Source organism: Rhinolophus sinicus, chromosome 2 (assembly GCF_057876585.1).
Source record: "Rhinolophus sinicus isolate RSI-liver-muscle chromosome 2, RSI-T2T, whole genome shotgun sequence".
Lineage (NCBI taxonomy): Eukaryota > Metazoa > Chordata > Mammalia > Chiroptera > Rhinolophidae > Rhinolophus > Rhinolophus sinicus.
The window spans coordinates 169,864,964-169,881,376 of NC_142502.1; the positions used below are offsets into that span (position 1 = coordinate 169,864,964).

The following is a 16,413-nucleotide window of genomic DNA, read 5'->3' on the forward strand; positions in this document are numbered from 1 at the left end:
CTTAAGGTAGAGGGGGCACTATCATTTCAGTCTCTTGAGGAGAAGGGTTTGGGGGGCCCCGTATTCTACTGAATTCGGGACGTAGCATTGCATTCATTGTACTCAGTTATTCATTCATCAGATATTAACTTAGCACCCACTCTATGCTAAGCTCATATGAAGGGAACAGGAGACTGATTCAGCATACCCAATGACTGTGACCGCAGTAGTGCCACGTGACAAATCCACATAACTTCAGTGGTGATGACAGCACTTATTTTGCTCCCCAGTCACACGGCTGGATGGTAGCAGGTCTTGGCTTGGCTGGCTTGTGATCTGTGGGTGAGCTGGAGCTTTGTTGGTACCTCCACTGAGGAAGTTCAGCCAGGTTTGCCCTTCTCAGGACAATGGTGGAAGCATAGGAAAACAAGCTTAAACTTGCAAGGTCTCTGAGTCCGGGGACAACATGCCTTGCAATGTGTTCTGTTGTCCAAAGCAAGTCACGTGGCCAAGTCTTCTTCCAACGTATGCAGACGAGCCTCTTCCTCTGTCATGAGAGGAACTTTCAAAGTTACTTGCAGAGGGCATGGACGTCCGGGGCCTGAAGACCTGGGTCAACAATGAGCTTGAGCACAATCATAGGTAGTCATGTTCCACAAAGACCTTTCTGCAAGAGGTGACACTGAAATTGAAATCTCAAAGATAAGAGGGAGCCAGGCAGACCGAGTGGAGAGTAGGAAAGACCCAGGTCAGAGGGAATAGCATGTACAGTCCTAGCTGGAGTATAGAGAATGAGGAAATCTGTTCAGAGTGAGTCTGAAGAGATAAGTGTCAGATTAAGCGAGGTGTACAGGCCAGAAATAAACCTCATGTCATGAGCTGGCTTAGCCTTCCCCATGTGGGAAGGGGTTCTAATCTAGCATCTGTACCCTCTTCTCGAATCTCACGCAGTGCTTTGCACATTGGAGGTGCTTAACAAGTGTTTGTTGAGTCAGTGAGGTGATATTCTGAGGAGAAGACAAATCTGTGCGTGACGCGGATTGACTTCCCTGATCATTCAAACTGCATGGATTTATTGAGCACCTGCTGTGTGCCAGATGAGGTGCTAGGTGGTGTTTGCTGCAAAGACATTGGGGTCTGGCATTAAATCTTCTGCTCTTTGTTTCTAAAACACATCCTCTGCTTGGGCTGCTTAGAAAGGCCAGTAAAACCTAGGGTTTCTTCTTTGACCTCAAATGTCCATTTTACGGGATATCTTTCCAAGATATCCTTCCTCAGTCACTCCCATGTTCTAATGTGAAGGTAAGATTCAGGTGGAAGGGCAATTCTTAGACTCTTCTGAGCCCATCACCATCTCAGATCCCCAAACTCACCTCTTGATCCCAAGCAATCCTTCCATAGTGCAGGCTCAGAGCTGGGAGAGCAAGGTAGCGTGGATGTGTCATTGAAAGAGGACAGCCCACAGCCTGAGCAGGCTCCAGCAACGCAACGTGCTCTCATGGGAAGAAAACTGAACCCAGACCAGGGTTGAACCTATGGCAGGCCTTGTAACTAGCAAATCACGTTAAATCTCTGGGCCTCGGCTTTCCTGCGTCTGAAATGAGGGCGCTGGGCTAGGCGTTCCCTAAGATCCTCTTCAGCTCTGACCTTTTCTGGTTCCATGAGGAGAAGATCCTCAGGGTCATCCAAGGAGGTCTGCAGGGAGAGGCAGCCAACTTGTTGGAATTTCATTCTGGGGTTTTCTCTGACACCATTGGTAACTTACTTCACCATTATCATCATCAGCACCACCATCAGCATTATCGTTTGGATATAATTGGCCTGGGGAGTGGTTTCTCCAGAAGTTCCCTCTATGTGAGTTAGAGGGACAGTTCATCACACCCACCTAAAACTGTCAGACAAATGGGCCCATAAATGTAAATGTGTCGAATATGCTCTAATGGATTTCTGCTACCCAGTCAGTCTGCACACCTGCACACAGCTGTCATGAATATACCAAATTGAATTCATGGGGAAAAAGGGCATTGAGAATTGAATACAGAATCAGCCTGTACCTTGGCTATTATCATTCATAGGCACCAGGAGAAGTCAAGGTTGATTATATTTCAGGTTGATTTATATTTACTACTAGATATTGTGGTCCTTCTGGCTAAAACATCCATTAATGTCTGTCTCCATGGCTTCCCAGAAGTGAGGGGGAGGAGGCCCCAAGTCCCGTGTCAGGCTCTGGGACCTGGTGACCGAGAAATGCAGCCCCTTTAACTGAATGTCAGAAGTGGGGCTGAACTGACCATAATTTGCTTCCCTATTCTGTCCAGTGGCTGATGATGATGCTGTACTCCTAAGACAACTGGAGCTTCATCTGCCCTCACTGAGGATTCTGCATATGGCCCAAGTGTTAGCCATTGGCTGAGACCAACCGATGCTCAACCCCCTTGCTGTTCTTCAGGACCATGTCTCTAGTCATCACCTCCTCAGCTAGGAAGATGTCTTGTTGTAGATCTCCACTTTGGGTGGCCAGCATGCAGAAAGGGAAAGGAAGTAGCAAATTCTGCCTTGGACTTGTAAGGACCAAGTCTTCTTGCCTATGGCTACAACCTTGTCAGAGCACAGATGTTACCTGACGTAGTCTAAGCAATATGACTCCAGAGATGGTGTCTTAACCTCTATACAATACTGCCTTAGTGGCTGTTCAATTGAAATGACCTTAGACATGCCAAGTGTCATCACATTTGGAATAATAGTCTAGGTTTCAAGATCTGAAGAGGACATGCTCTGCCCTTAGACAACTATACCAGCATCTGTAAACTGGTGGAGGCACAGGCTAAGTTTCAACTATTTGGGTGTGGGCTGGGGATATGCTGAGCTTTCAACAGCACAGACAGAATTGGCAGAATCCAGGTGGGATGGGATGGCTGTGGCATCTGAGGTCGCTGGGTGGTCTTCTGCTGACATTATCTCCAGATGATTTGATTTGGGGGCAGGGGGACCTGTGGATTTAAAAAACCTAAGTTCTCAAAGTGCTTCCTATATATGACAGGTGTCAGTTTGTTTACATGATCTGTGAACTATCATATCCATTTCAAATCAGGCAAGAAAGTGTGTGCACCTACTTTAAAAAAGAATAGCAAATCCATGCTATGTCATAGAGTTAATCAGTGGGTGGTCAGTATATCTGATTTTTTTGAACTAGCATGACACCTCACTTTCATAGCATCCCTACCAATCCAGAACCCAGGTGGAAAACCAGAACAAAGGCCATTTCCCAAAGCCCATGCATTTCACTTACAGGTTTGCACTTCAGAGTCACTCGTTAAAATTCTATGTTTCTTTATTTACAAACTATTCTAACAAACATGGCTGTCTGATTTCCAAGTCCTTAGCAGACTAAAGGAGAGGGCTGACCAATGGGTAAGTGTGTCCATTGGCAGAAGAAAAGGAAATTTCACAGCCTGATAAATGGGCACTGTAGGAGGAGGAAGCGCTTTCAAAGCATGGCTTAAGGAGGTAGGAACATACTTTATTTAGAGAAATCTTTATTCCAAATGATGAAATATAAAATGGTGTACTGTAAAGTGCCAGATACATGAGGTACTACTGATTTTATAAATGATAATCATGTATGCATAGTCTTTAAAAGACTTTTATGTCTATTTATCAGTATCTCTAGCTTTAGATTCTGCCATTGTAAACAGTTATTTTAATTAAATAGTTACTACTTTGGTCCACGAAGGCGATTTTGGAGATTTTGTCGGGTGCTGGGAGGGTGGTGACATTAGCTTGTTTGTGGCACCTGGACTACAGTGTGATGGTTTTGCTTGATGTAGATGGGATTTATATCCAAGTTAATTAAGTCGGATAAAGCCCTGCTTCTGGCTTCTTGGTGGTCTCAACTGTCTTCCTATGTCGTTCATGTGCTACTCTCATTCCCCTATGTATCAGTGTGGCAGTTCACAGATGCCTTGTGCCCTGCAGACCTCCACCCCCACCGATTCCCTCCAATACCCCCTCCAACCACCCCCACCGGGCTGAGTACTAGAGATCAGGGGCAAAGCCATCTCCCTACCCAAATATACCTTCCCCATCTTTTGTCATTTCAGGGCATGGGGGACAAGTAAAGATCTGGGACAGGATAGACTGGGCAAGGGTCAGGATGAAGTCACGCTGAAGGTCTGAGTGGTGGACATCAGGAGTTGCCAGAAGTCGAAATTTTATCATTACCAAGACAAGCAGAAAATATGTATCCCAGGAGTCTGGTGAAAGAGAAGTGAGGAATCAGTCCTCAGGCGCCAAGGTAGTTGAGGTCAGGGAGTCCAGAAGGTTGATTTGTCCACAGGTCAAGCCCAAGCAGGCAGAGCATTCCAGGGTGAGTCCTGTCCTTGGCTTTCAAAATCACAGGGAAGAAGAAAAAAAAGACTAATAGCTGAAAGAAAAGGACAATACAAGAGGGGCCAAAATACCTGTACTTTCCTTAGCCCTGTTTTTTCTATTTTCCTTCTCTCATGTTTTGTATAAGAAGTCAGTCGCCAAAGAGAACCTTCTAGATTCTAGTTGGGGCCCTGGGCAGAGCAGTCAGCAGTTGACTGTAAATAGCACTGCTTTCCTGTTGTCATGCTGGGTTAGAGAAATGATTTTAGCCTCCAGGATTTTCAATTTGATGTTTCCCCAATGAAATATATGTATTTATATTTATAATGGAAAAAAAGGAGGAAATGAGTTTCATGGGTTATGGGTAGGTGAAAGTGGGCCAACTCTGCTTGGCTTTAAGGAGGAGCAAGCTGTGTGTCCAGCTCCTGGGGAGCGCTGGGAAGATGGCCCTCTGGGACCACTGGCCACAGTCCTGAGCTACCACTACTTTTTCAGTGTCCTGAGGACAGAGGGGGTATAAAATCCAACAGGAACGAAGGCGAGGAGAGGTTGGGAAGGAACATTGCAGCCATGTGACATTGGACCTCAATTTACTCATTTGTAAAATGGAGCCCAGAATATCTGCATCACCGGGTCATTAGGAAGATCCAATAATGCCAGCATGCTGCAGGCACTCAATAAATGAAGCTCCTCTTTCTTCCCTTGGACAGCAAAGTATTTTTTAACAACTATTATTATTTATTTTAAATTTTGTTTTAAAGAACATGGTCACTCCGAGAGACCGCTCTTCTGGAACACACAAGGTCTCATACTCCATTTTTACTTTGCTCTTCTTCTTCCATGTCTCCTCTCTGAATGTATCAAGCCACTTCCTTGAACTGTGGCCTCAAGAGGGTTGTCCCAGTCCCCAGTGTCAGGGACCCAGCGCCAGGGATCCCTGAGAAAGAGGCCATCTTGTTATTAAACCTCCTTTTAAGTCAAACAGACAAGGACCCTGCTCTCTGCTTACCTCAAACCTCAGAAGTGGCAGAAGATTTACTCATCAGAGCCCCAAGTGGTCAACGAGGGTTTGAGGGTAGATAAAGGTGAGAACAACACTCACCTCACAGGGTATCATAAGATAATATAGGATTGATTCTGGCATTTGGCAATGTATTTGAAAGATGTGAGCTCAACCTGATTTCTCTGGAGGAGGGAGGAAACCTTCCTTCCCTCATTTGGGGCATGTGCTGAGGCTGTTTGACCACTAGATGGCGCGCTGTTCCCACAAAAGGGCTCCTTCAGGGCTGTGGGACTGGATGGTAGCTTCAGCCCCCAGTCTGGGAATCCTAGGCTGATTACTGTCCTGCCACCCTGAGTCAGCTCAAGGGACCAGCTTCAGGCCCACGCAAAGTCACTTTCCTTTTCTCGCCTCTTCTTTCTGCTTAGTTTTTTAAAATTGATGCTCTGCTCTTTATTTTATGCAGTGTATTTGTTTCTGAAAAAAGCAAACTGTGTTTAAGTTCTTGCTTCAAATGCGTCTCCTTGAGGGATACAACTGCTCCCGGCCCAGGCTTTCCTGCACCCAGCACCTAGCTTAGTGTCTAGCTCACATGTGGCATTTATTGAATGAATTAATGATGTTTGAAGTAATTCACATGAATCCTGTCATTTGAAAAGTCAGTATCTCCAGGTGTTTGAATTGCCAACTGAAAATATTAATATATAAGATTTGTTTACGGAGACATATGATTTTCCTTTAAAAGGATCCTTCTGATGTTGAATAAGGTACAGTTTCACTCGGCGCCATGCCCTGACCAAAGGGGCAGTTCAAACTGCCATTAAAAATCTCATCAGACTCTATCTGAAGACATACAGGTTTCATCTTGACATTCCAGAGACTGGGACAGCATTTTCTCTTACACAGTCAGAATTCCTCCTCCCGGAAGGATTAACCCAGTGGCTCCAGTTCCAGAGCCTTTCTCTTTCAGGTTGTAACAGCGAAAGCTCTGTGAACAGTGGGAGGCAGCTTATCCTCGTCCTGAACCCAGACCAAGGTGAGGCCTGGTTGTGACGTCCTCATCTCCATCCTAAGCCGCAGCTTTGCCTGCTTGTAGAAGAAAATGAGGCCGGCCGTCCCGCAGCCCAACAACATAGGCCGGGTGGGGTGGTGGAAGGAACAGGCTTCACCGTGTCAGGGAGTCTGGGCATTTCTAGGTCTCCTGGAAAGCTGTCCATTGAGCCTCAGATGAGTTTCCTAACTTCTCAGTTCAACTATTTAAGAAGGTTATGTGTTCAGTTGGAGGAAATTGGACTGTAGAGCTTCTAAGTCTGCCTCTGGTTGGAGGTAACAAATTTGCCAAGAGCACAGGTTGGCCTTACAAGAAGGTGGCTGCTTGAGTCCAACTCCACCAGTAACAAGGGTAAGTCACCATTGGTGAGTTGCTAATGTCAGTGTCTCTGGTCCAGGGGACACGGTATGGGTCACGTGTGATCACATATCAAGGTGCTTAGCTCAGAGTCATGCTGACCCACAGCAGGGCCCGTGTCAGCAATGGCCTGGGACTCCAGCAGGGGAGAAGCCAGGTGCTTTCTGAACCAGGACAAACCAAAGGCCACAGGGCGCTGACGCCTGAAACCAACACCTCAGTTCTGCCTGAAAAACGTCTATCTGAGGGCTTTGGTGCAAAGGATTCATTTCCCAGGTTCATTTTCATTTTGGCTGAATAAAATGAGCAAAATGATCGTTGCCTTTGTTTTGACTTCCCATTGGTCTCACATCGAGTCTCCCCCAAGAGGGAGGTTCACCACGCTTGACATGCCACTCACCCAGCTAGCAGACCGATTTGTTCATCTACAGTGGCTGCGAGAGGCAGCCCTGCTGAGGCTGCGTAGCTTCATGCAGAAGCAGGAGCTCAGGCAGAGCCAGAGGACCAGGCTGTGGGCCCCTGGGACACCCCTTCCATTCTTATACCTTGGTGGGTATTGCACACACTTGGAGAAGTGGGCACGGGTCAGGCGCCACAGAAAGGCTGGTCTGTGTACTAAACCTCACTCTCGTTTTGGGTCATCGGGGGTCCCCTGGGTGCAGCTCAGATGGCTGACTCATGCAGAACATTCTTTTCCTAGTCTTTGGCTTCCTTGAGAAGGAGGAAATCAGAGATTGTTAGAGTGCCTTTGGCTGGGGGCTTAATGCTGAAAGGACCATGGTGTTCTCGGGGTGCAGACACTGCGCTCCTCAAACTGCTGCTGCCTCTGCCTGAGTGGACAAGCTTCTAGAGAGAGTGAGCTGCAGGGCGGCTCCTCCCTTGGGCGGGGCTCATGCACTCAGGTTTGCAGGCATTGCCAGGAAATGGTCCTATGAGGTTGTTGTTTAGGCCTGCTCATTGCATATTCTCTCTCTCTCTCTCTTTCTCTCTCCCCTCCCCCCACACCTGTGTGTGTGTGTGTGTGTGTGTGTGTGTGTGTGTGTGTGTGTGTGTGTGTCTGACACCCAGCCTTCCAGATGTGATGGTTTCTTTAGATCAGGCTGTGCCAGTCTATGAGGCTCAGCAGCTGGGAGAAGAGGTGTGAATTCTGCAAGTTCTGCCATGAAAGTTGGGGGTCTTAAAGGAAGTGAAAATGATCCAGGGGTGGGCTGGTGAAATGGGAGACACACTTGACCAGAAGCCAGATGTCTTGAGCTTACGTCCCCTCTGCGAACTGGGTGTATGACTGTGTGGCCTTAGGAAAGTCACTTAATCTCTCCAATGTCAGTGTACTCATCTTCTGAAATGGGTTGGTAATGCCTGCCTCACAGGATGGTAGCGACGATTAAATAAGATTGTGAATATGAAAGAGCTTTGCAAATTGTAAAGTGGGGTTCACAGTTGAGGGGGGTCACTGTTCTCACAACAGACCTGAGGTCATGTGCATTTGCTGGGTAATTTGAGGATACGTGATTCTGCTTAGAAACGAACAAATAATGAGGGTAGAGAAAACTAGGTGTAGAAGCAAATGGCTTGAAAGACATGCAAAAGGTAGATAGAGAAAGGGAACCACGCGTGTTAACAGATAGAGAGAAATGAAAGAGCTGAGTAGGCACTGAATATTCATGATTCACACTAAATAAACATGAGGTACACGAAGCACCAAATAGTGGAAACATCAAACACACACGAGACCCACGAGACGCTCAATCTTCCATCAGCTGCCCATTGGTGATGCCCAGATGGTCCCGTTCTAGCCTAGAAATGCAGATAAACAGCCATGGCCTTCAGCTGACTAATTGGTAAGTTCCAGCTGTGGCCTCGTGTCTCTCTGATAGAGCACAGCGTTGTTGGGCCCCAGCACCTTCAGTCTCTTGGGTTCCTTGTTCAAGCCTCAGTTTAGCTTGCGACCACACCAGCAGCAGGAAGGGCTGGTGTGACAGAGGGGCAGCACCTAGGAGCACTGCATACCCAGCATTCAGTCACGCGGTGCTTCCACTCCCTCCCACAATATGCTTGGTGTGTTAGCTACCCTGTCCCCCTGCTTCTCTGTGTTTTAAATCAATTGAATCGACCGTGTGATGTGAGCCTCTTGCTTTGGACTGCAAGCTCTTCTGTTTGGGAACTGGAATAACTCACTGCTGGTAGACGTGGAAGTTACCATCACAGCAAGGTAATTTCCCCCAAGGACACCTGGGGCCAGAGCAGGGGCGTGGGGGCTGGGGCAGGAGGTGTGTACTTCAAACCGTTGAGCTCAGATACTGAGTTTGGGTGCTGTGTCCACATGTGTGGTGGGCAGAGGGGGCCCTGTGGCTACCCTGGTGGAGCCCCTAAGACCCCTCCCCACCATCCCTCAGCAGGTAGAGCAGCTCCCAGGCAGAAGGCGTTACTCACCCCCAGGAGGTAGAGGGCAGAGCAGAGCTGAGCATGGTCAGTTATTCTTAAACAAGACAGAGAAGAAACTCAGCCTGAAAACAGGATTCTCAGATGCTTACAGCCCTCGCATTCCACAGGTGAGATGTTGTCCCCCCACCTACCCATCTGTACCCTTAGCCTACCCAGCCAAGGACAGTCTCTGTGGAGCCACTTCCCAGGACTTCTAGCCATTTCTTGGATATGCTCAGCACCCCTCCTAATGCCTTTGCAACTTTGTACATCATAGATTAGAAGTAATCAGATGCTTTCTTAGACAAATGAAGCGTGTTGGAAGTCCCCTTATTAAGAGGCAGTGGGAGGCTAGAGGAACAGGCTATTTTCTGGCCAGACCTCTGAAGGGCTACACCCTGATGGGACCTTCACGGAGAAGGCTCAGCTGGTCAGAAACCCCCAGGCCAGGGCATCCAGAGGTGACCAGTCTCTGGAAAACGAGGTCCCCACCAGTCGTGCTCATGAACTTATAATGTGTCCTGGGAATTCAATCCCTCAGTTGTCAACGAAGGATGGCTCTTTAGAGTGACCAGATGCTCACGTCTGCCCTCCAAGAAGGGCCACCTCTGGGCACCTGAAAAAGCAAACACATCATTAGATGGCTAAGCAGACTTAAGCCCAGGGAGTGAGATGAGCCTGAGCCGCTGCAGCACGAGCCTTCCTAGTGATTAAATATTTGTGCTGCCAGATGCGCACTCCCTTTGTCCCCCTGGATGGCCCTCCCAACAGTGGTGAGCTCTGCTTTCCCACTGTGCCATGATCAGCTGCCAGTGACTTGCATCCATCTGCTTGCACTTGTATCACATCACCGTCTTCATTTGAACACATGGAGCTTTCAGGGCAGGCCACGCTGTCCAAATTTACAGATTATTTTATGTTGATTGCATTTTTGAGAGGTTCCTTCCTTGAGTGTGCAGGGAGGGCTCTTAACTCAGCGGTGGGTGCTCTCTCAGTCACTCCCACAGCCCAGTTTACTCCTGGAAAGATTTCCCTTGAAGACAGTGAATTCCCATCAGGAGTATGTGTTCCCATTAGGCCTGATCAAAGAGACTCTGTGATTTAAAAAGCACCACATGTGTTGGTTTATTTAACTAATAGCTGCTGACTTTAATGTTGCTGGGAGCTCATGGGAGCGTATATAAATATCTTTTAAGCCAAAAAACAATAGAAAATATGCTGGGACCTTAAGCAGAGCCAATCTTCGAGTTGAAGAGTTTGGGATTTCGAAAATGACATCTTTTCTTCCCCTTACAAAGAATTTTTTTTTTTAAGCAAGCAAATACTTAAATGTTGTGAATAGGCATTTCAAAGTGAATTTTTAGAAGAAACGAAACCTTTAAAGATAAACTCCAGGTCTTTATCTTCAAGTGTGAATCCCCCCCACCCTTGGAATCTTCCATTTATGGGGTTTCATTAGGGGATTATCTATTTGTTCCCTGTAGCCTTGGTCTCTTCACTGTTTGCAAGAGCTCTCATTGTTAAAGCCCATTCTTAAGGAAAGTGGTTTTAAAGCACCCAGTTTGCTTCAGAACTGAGGTGCTTAACTTGTTTCATTGGTTTAAAGGAGTTGACTCTAGGGGTTTGGGTTGCGTACATGTTGTAGGGTACCTGGATACCTCCTCAGTGTAGCCAACAAACGGGACCTTAAATCAGAGTCACCTGGAGAGGTTTTACACCCACAGCTTCCAGGGGCCCATCGATCACCATCTTTATTTTAACACATGGCACGTTCTTCAAGTTTACAGATGATTTTTGTTGTTGTTGATTGCATGTGAGAATGGCTGCTTCCCTGGGTATACAGGGAGGAACCTCAGTTCACTACTTAAATCTGAAATTCTGGGGCCAAGACCTGACAGTCCAGGTTTTCACAAAAGCTCACTTTTTCACACACACACACACACACACACACACACACACACACATCACTAAAATGATTCTGATGTATGCAAAGACCAGTGTTTCAGAACTGACCGACTTTTCTCTGTTACATTTCATTTGTTCCATCCCTCCCCAAGATGGGCTCCTGTCACAGGCCTTCAGGACACACTGGACTTGTACATGATATCAGATGAGCACTGGTAACCCTGACCTCTTGGCATAATGGAAAATGCCAGGAGGGTTTGTACATTTCCGCATCCTTCCCCTGTGTCACTCTCTCAGACCCGCACTTTCTCTAGAGCTCCCCAACCTAAAGTGGATCTGAAGATGCTGAATCTGATCTGATGGCAATGTGGGTACCTTGTTGAGAAAAGAGTGAGGTTCGGCTTACAGGTGCTGGCATACACATGTTAATTTTAGGGTCTTCATCTGCTTTGGTAGATAAATCACAAACATTTCCATGAATAACTGTGACTGTTGCGTAAATTGGTTTCCATCTGCTGGTCTGTTGAGAATAACTTTCCATAATTACAACAGTTATTTACTTATGGGCAAATCAGCTTTCTTACCACCTTCTCCGTTTGAGACAGGACTCCAACTGCTGAAGGAGTCCATGTGTCTGGAAGAGCTGAGGCCTGAGTTTGCAGGTCCCAGGACAGAGGAGGATCCAAATACCGTCAGCCAAGGCTTGGGGATTAGATGCCCTCTTGGCTTGGCTTCTCCACACTCAGATGTGTAGGACATTCCTCAAGGGTTTTACAGCTAGTTGAAGAAATAAGTGACATGGAAACAATGGAAGGGAATTAAGCCCTAAATTGTATGGTTCTGCTTAGGGTCAATGCAATGAGTGCTCAGCAAGGAAGAGATTACTGTCGCTTGAAGAATTCTGAGATGGCTTCCTAGAGAGGTACTTGCCCTGGGCTTGGGAAGATGGAAAGGATTCCTGAAGAGGCCTCAGATGGGAAGGCATTCCATGTCCAGAGCAAAGGCTGGAGGAAGGGATTAATTAATGTAACATGGCCTGTCTGGGCACAGCCTGGAAGTCACTGATGTATACCAAGCCCGTACTCTCTGGCCTATGTCGTATCAGATTCGCTTAATTATCTGCTAACAATGGTGAGGTAGGTGGGAGTATCTTCAAATAGGAAAGACGAGGCAGGAAGAAGTTCAAGTCGATTGATTGCCTTAGGTTACTAAACCAGAAAAGACAAGGTTACAAAGAGAGGTGGGATTGGAAGACAACCTAAGTTCAAGAGTAAGTGTAAGGGGTTGTACATGTCCAAGGGTGGTCATAGTCCAAGATCAGGAAAGGTCTCCAGGCAGAGGTGACATCTACTCACCATCCTCCAGCCACACTGGTCTCCTTGAAGTTGCATAGTCCTCCCACTCTGGGGTCTTTTTACTCTCTCTTCCCTCGGCCTCAAATGCTTTTCCTTCTCCTTTTCACTGTCTACTTCCATACGTCTTTAGGTCCTGGCATAAGCACCACTTTCTCAGAGAGGTTTCCTGTGACCTCACTCCCCCCAAATCTAAATGATGATTCCTATTATTTTTATTTCCTACTACCTTCTTCCTTTCCTTTCCAACACAAATATATTTGTATCTATGCGAACCTTTAAACAATTGTTTGTTTTTCCCACTGTCATGTAAACTTCTCAAGGTAGACTTTACTGTGTATGCAACAGTGTTTGCCACACACAGGACACACAATCAATATTGGTGAGACACATGAATGAAATGACCCAACAAAGTCAAGAAAGTCAATTCCAGATTCCTTTGAACCTCAATTTCTTCATCAGCAAAATGGGATTCACATACGTACTTTGTAGGGTTTCAATAGTGTGGTTGGCTGAACAATGTCCCCTCAAAGACTTTCATGTTCTAATCTCCAGAACCTATGACTATGTTATCGAAAATGACAAAGCGGACTTTGCAGATATGATTAAATTAAGGATCTTGAAGTGGGGAGATTGTCCTGGATTATCCAGGTGGGTCTGATAGGGGTCCTGATAAGAGGAGAGGGACAGAAAGCAATGTGGTAACAGAAGTGGAGAGAGACTTGATGATATAATGTGGCTAGCCTTGAATTTGGGGGAAGGAACCACAGGCCCAGGGCTGCAAGTGGGAAGAGTCAAGAAACAGATTTTTCCCCTGGAGCCTTTAGAGCGAACTACCCCGGCCGACACCTTGATTTAGCCCTGTAATACTCATTTTGGACTTCTGACTTCCAGACCTCTAAGAGGAAAGATTGTGCTATCTTAAGCCTCTAAATTTGTAGTCATTTGTTACAGCAGCAATAGAAAACTAATACATATGGGGATCAAATAAGCTAATGTGTGGGAGAGACTCTTGGAAAAACACAAAGCCAGGAATTGTTATTAGTTTATGACAACTCACCCCTTGTTTATTCTATTTCTGTGCGGTGCTATGTAAATTCCAGCTACCATAATGAGGAGAGATGCTTGAATAATAGCCCTGCGCCCCAAGGAAGGGCATTTTATTTCATGGTTTATAATTGCCATAGAGCTTGAAAATCTTCCAGGTCTTATAGTTATTAATTATGCCCTCATGCATATGCAGTAATTACCCACATGTTCCTACCTATATTGTTATGGCAAAGATATTTTAAAAATATGTATTTGGAACCATTTCCTCCGCATGCATCTCCCTCTGAAAATATCCTATGAAATATTTCACCTCCACTGCAATAATCTGCTTGGACATGCTTGCCAGTCTTCCCCTGTACGGTGGAATTAAACCTCCATTCTCATCTGCTGCTTATTCTACCTGGCAATTTTCTCCTTATTAACTCCCAGTGGCTTAACTGCAGATTTGATTCTCTGAGTTTGGGTCTGCTTTGCTGGGTATGGTCTGCAATCTAGGAAGGACCAGTGAGTGCCTGACCCAGGAGGTCACATTTAAATGGCGGTGGATGGGAAAGACAGGGTGTTGATATTTTGGCTTGCTCTTTCTGCCTGTTAGAAGTGACCATGCACTGAGTCTTAGTGCTAGAGAGGCAGTTTTATTTGCAAATCAAGACTTGGCCAAGTGATAGCATGTGAATTCCCCAGGTTGTCAGTCCCTGGCTCAGTTGACCAAGCTGCAAGTCAATTTTCTTCTTCCCAGATCCCCCCTCTTCCTACTATTCCTTCTCTCCCGACTGCTCCCCTTGTCCTAGAGATGCCCATAGGAACTACACCTATTTGTTTCTGTTGAGAAAGTCACACTAGATCTTCATGGGGCATTTTCATCAAATGGACCAATGTCAGTGTGGGGGCAGAGCCCCAGAAAGCAGTTTCCAGGCTCTCGGCCTCACATAGACAGGTGCTGGCTCAGGTAGTAAATGGCCATCAACTGTGATTGCATGGCCATCAGCTGTGGCTAGTTGGCCGTCAGCTGTAACCAGTGAGCCATTGGCCACTAATATAACTGCTGTGGCTACGCTAGGAGAAGGAGAAAAGAGGAGAAGAATGGGGGCTAGCAAGAAGATGGCGGCTGGGCTGGCAAGTGTGGATGGCGGTTTGCGGACAGTGTGAATCCAGCCTCCATTGAGAGTATAGTGCCGCCAGAGAGAATATAGTGGTATGACTCCCCTACCTATGGCTCCATGGGTGTTCCTTTTTGGCCTCACCATATCCTGCGTTATGTGGGGAGTGGGACCAGAGACCCTGCAGGCCTCCCCGCACGACAAATGGCGCAGCGAGCAGGGTCTCCCGCATGACAGTCATTCTGCTGGTGAACTTAAAGGTGGTGGTCTGCCTCAATTTTGGCTTGTTAGACTCAACTTAAAATTTTTTCTTTTGTGAAAGTTGATGTCACCTTTAGAAAATCCATTTTATAACACACGAGTTATATCACTAAGCCAACCCGTTAACCTCTCTGCATCTCAGTTTTGTTATCTATAAAATGGAGATAATATAAACACGGTAGTGTCATTGGGAGGATTAAATGAATTAATGTGTAAAATGCTTGTCGCATATGGAGCACAGTCACTTGGAAAACACTCTATCTTCACGATAGAGTTGCATTCTCACGCTCTGGTGAGTTTGTTTTAAAGGAAGATTCTCAGGTTTTGGTCCAGAGATTCAGTTGTCCTTGGGAGAAATCTGGGGGCCTGCCCTTTGAGTAAGCTGCCCAGGTGACAGTGATTGCAGGTGGCCTTCAGACTCTTTATTTTAGAGACTGCTCCATGGGCTGTGAAGATGGTAAGCTTGGCAATAAAATCTTAAGGGCAGCACCTGAGTGGTGTTCATTTGTGTATATTCACAATGCTTGTCACAGAGGCCCATACACAGAGGCCAATGTTAAATGAATACCTTTGTGCATTTTCAATATTACTTGATTTGTTTTTCAAGTTTTACTCCTCACTGGGCAATTAGAAGACTGTGTATAAAGTACACCAGTGCAAACACTCATCGTCTGAACGCCGAGACATAGTCCTAGGGGCTGTCTGAAGTCCCCATTTCTCTTATTCCAACATTTTCGAATCTAACCATCTTTCAAAAGTTCCAGTTCAATGTCATATTCTACGTGACACCTTCCCCAATTAGAGCTAACACTACCCTCCTCTTCAATCAGTTTCTCTCTCATGTAAAACAGGTGAACTGTATGATTTCTTGTGTATGTGCATTAGCTCTCTCAGCAGATTGCAAGTTCTTGATGGTTTTCCCCCATTATCTTTCAAATCCATCCCCTCTTCCCATGTCGGCCCAGTCCCAGCTCCATCGTCTTGCTTATATTTACTATTTTAGCTTCCTCTTTGGTCTGTCCACACCTTTTTGGCCCCTTCCAAATTGCTCTCGCCTTTGTAGCCAAAGGGAAGCTTTGCCCACAGGAGTCAATTAACAACATACCTCTGCGACACTCATTCACCTACCCTGCCACGTATCCTCCCATGGCACTGCTGCCCTGTTCTCTTGGCGATAAAACCCAAAGTTTTGAACATGACCTCAAAAGTTCTATGGGGCCTGGCTGCCCGCCACCCCTGCCTCTCCAGTCTCCTCTTGTGTTATTATTATCCCCTCATTTGGGTCTTCTTGCAGTTCCTGAAATGCACCATGCTGCATGTGGCTGCTGGGCCTTTGTACATGAAGGTGTCTCTGCCTGCAGTTCTCTTCTCCTCCGCGGCCTCGGTGACTTTGTTTTCAGTACTGAGTCTGAATCTCATTTCTTCATGAAAGCCTTCAGTTGAGCCCTCAGTCTAGGTAAACTTCCTTTGTTATATCACATGAGCTCCTCAAACTGCATTCCTTTTCCTTACTGTCCTCATCTTCATAATTATATATCAGTAATATAGATACTTGATTGTTTGTCT

The 16,413-nt window shown here is 46.3% G+C and overlaps 1 protein-coding gene across 1 annotated transcript in view; it reads left to right on the plus strand.

Moving 5' to 3' along the window:
• CAPN14 (calpain 14) overlaps window positions 1-3,905 on the plus strand; it is a 33,178-nt gene extending 29,273 nt beyond the window's left edge. Inside the window, exon 22 of the mRNA XM_088796227.1 lies at window positions 2,298-3,905. Coding sequence (XP_088652353.1) covers window positions 2,298-2,324 — 27 coding nt within the window. The 3' untranslated portion in view covers window positions 2,325-3,905. The remainder of the gene's footprint in view (window positions 1-2,297) is intronic.
• The last annotated feature ends 12,508 nt before the right edge of the window (window positions 3,906-16,413 follow it).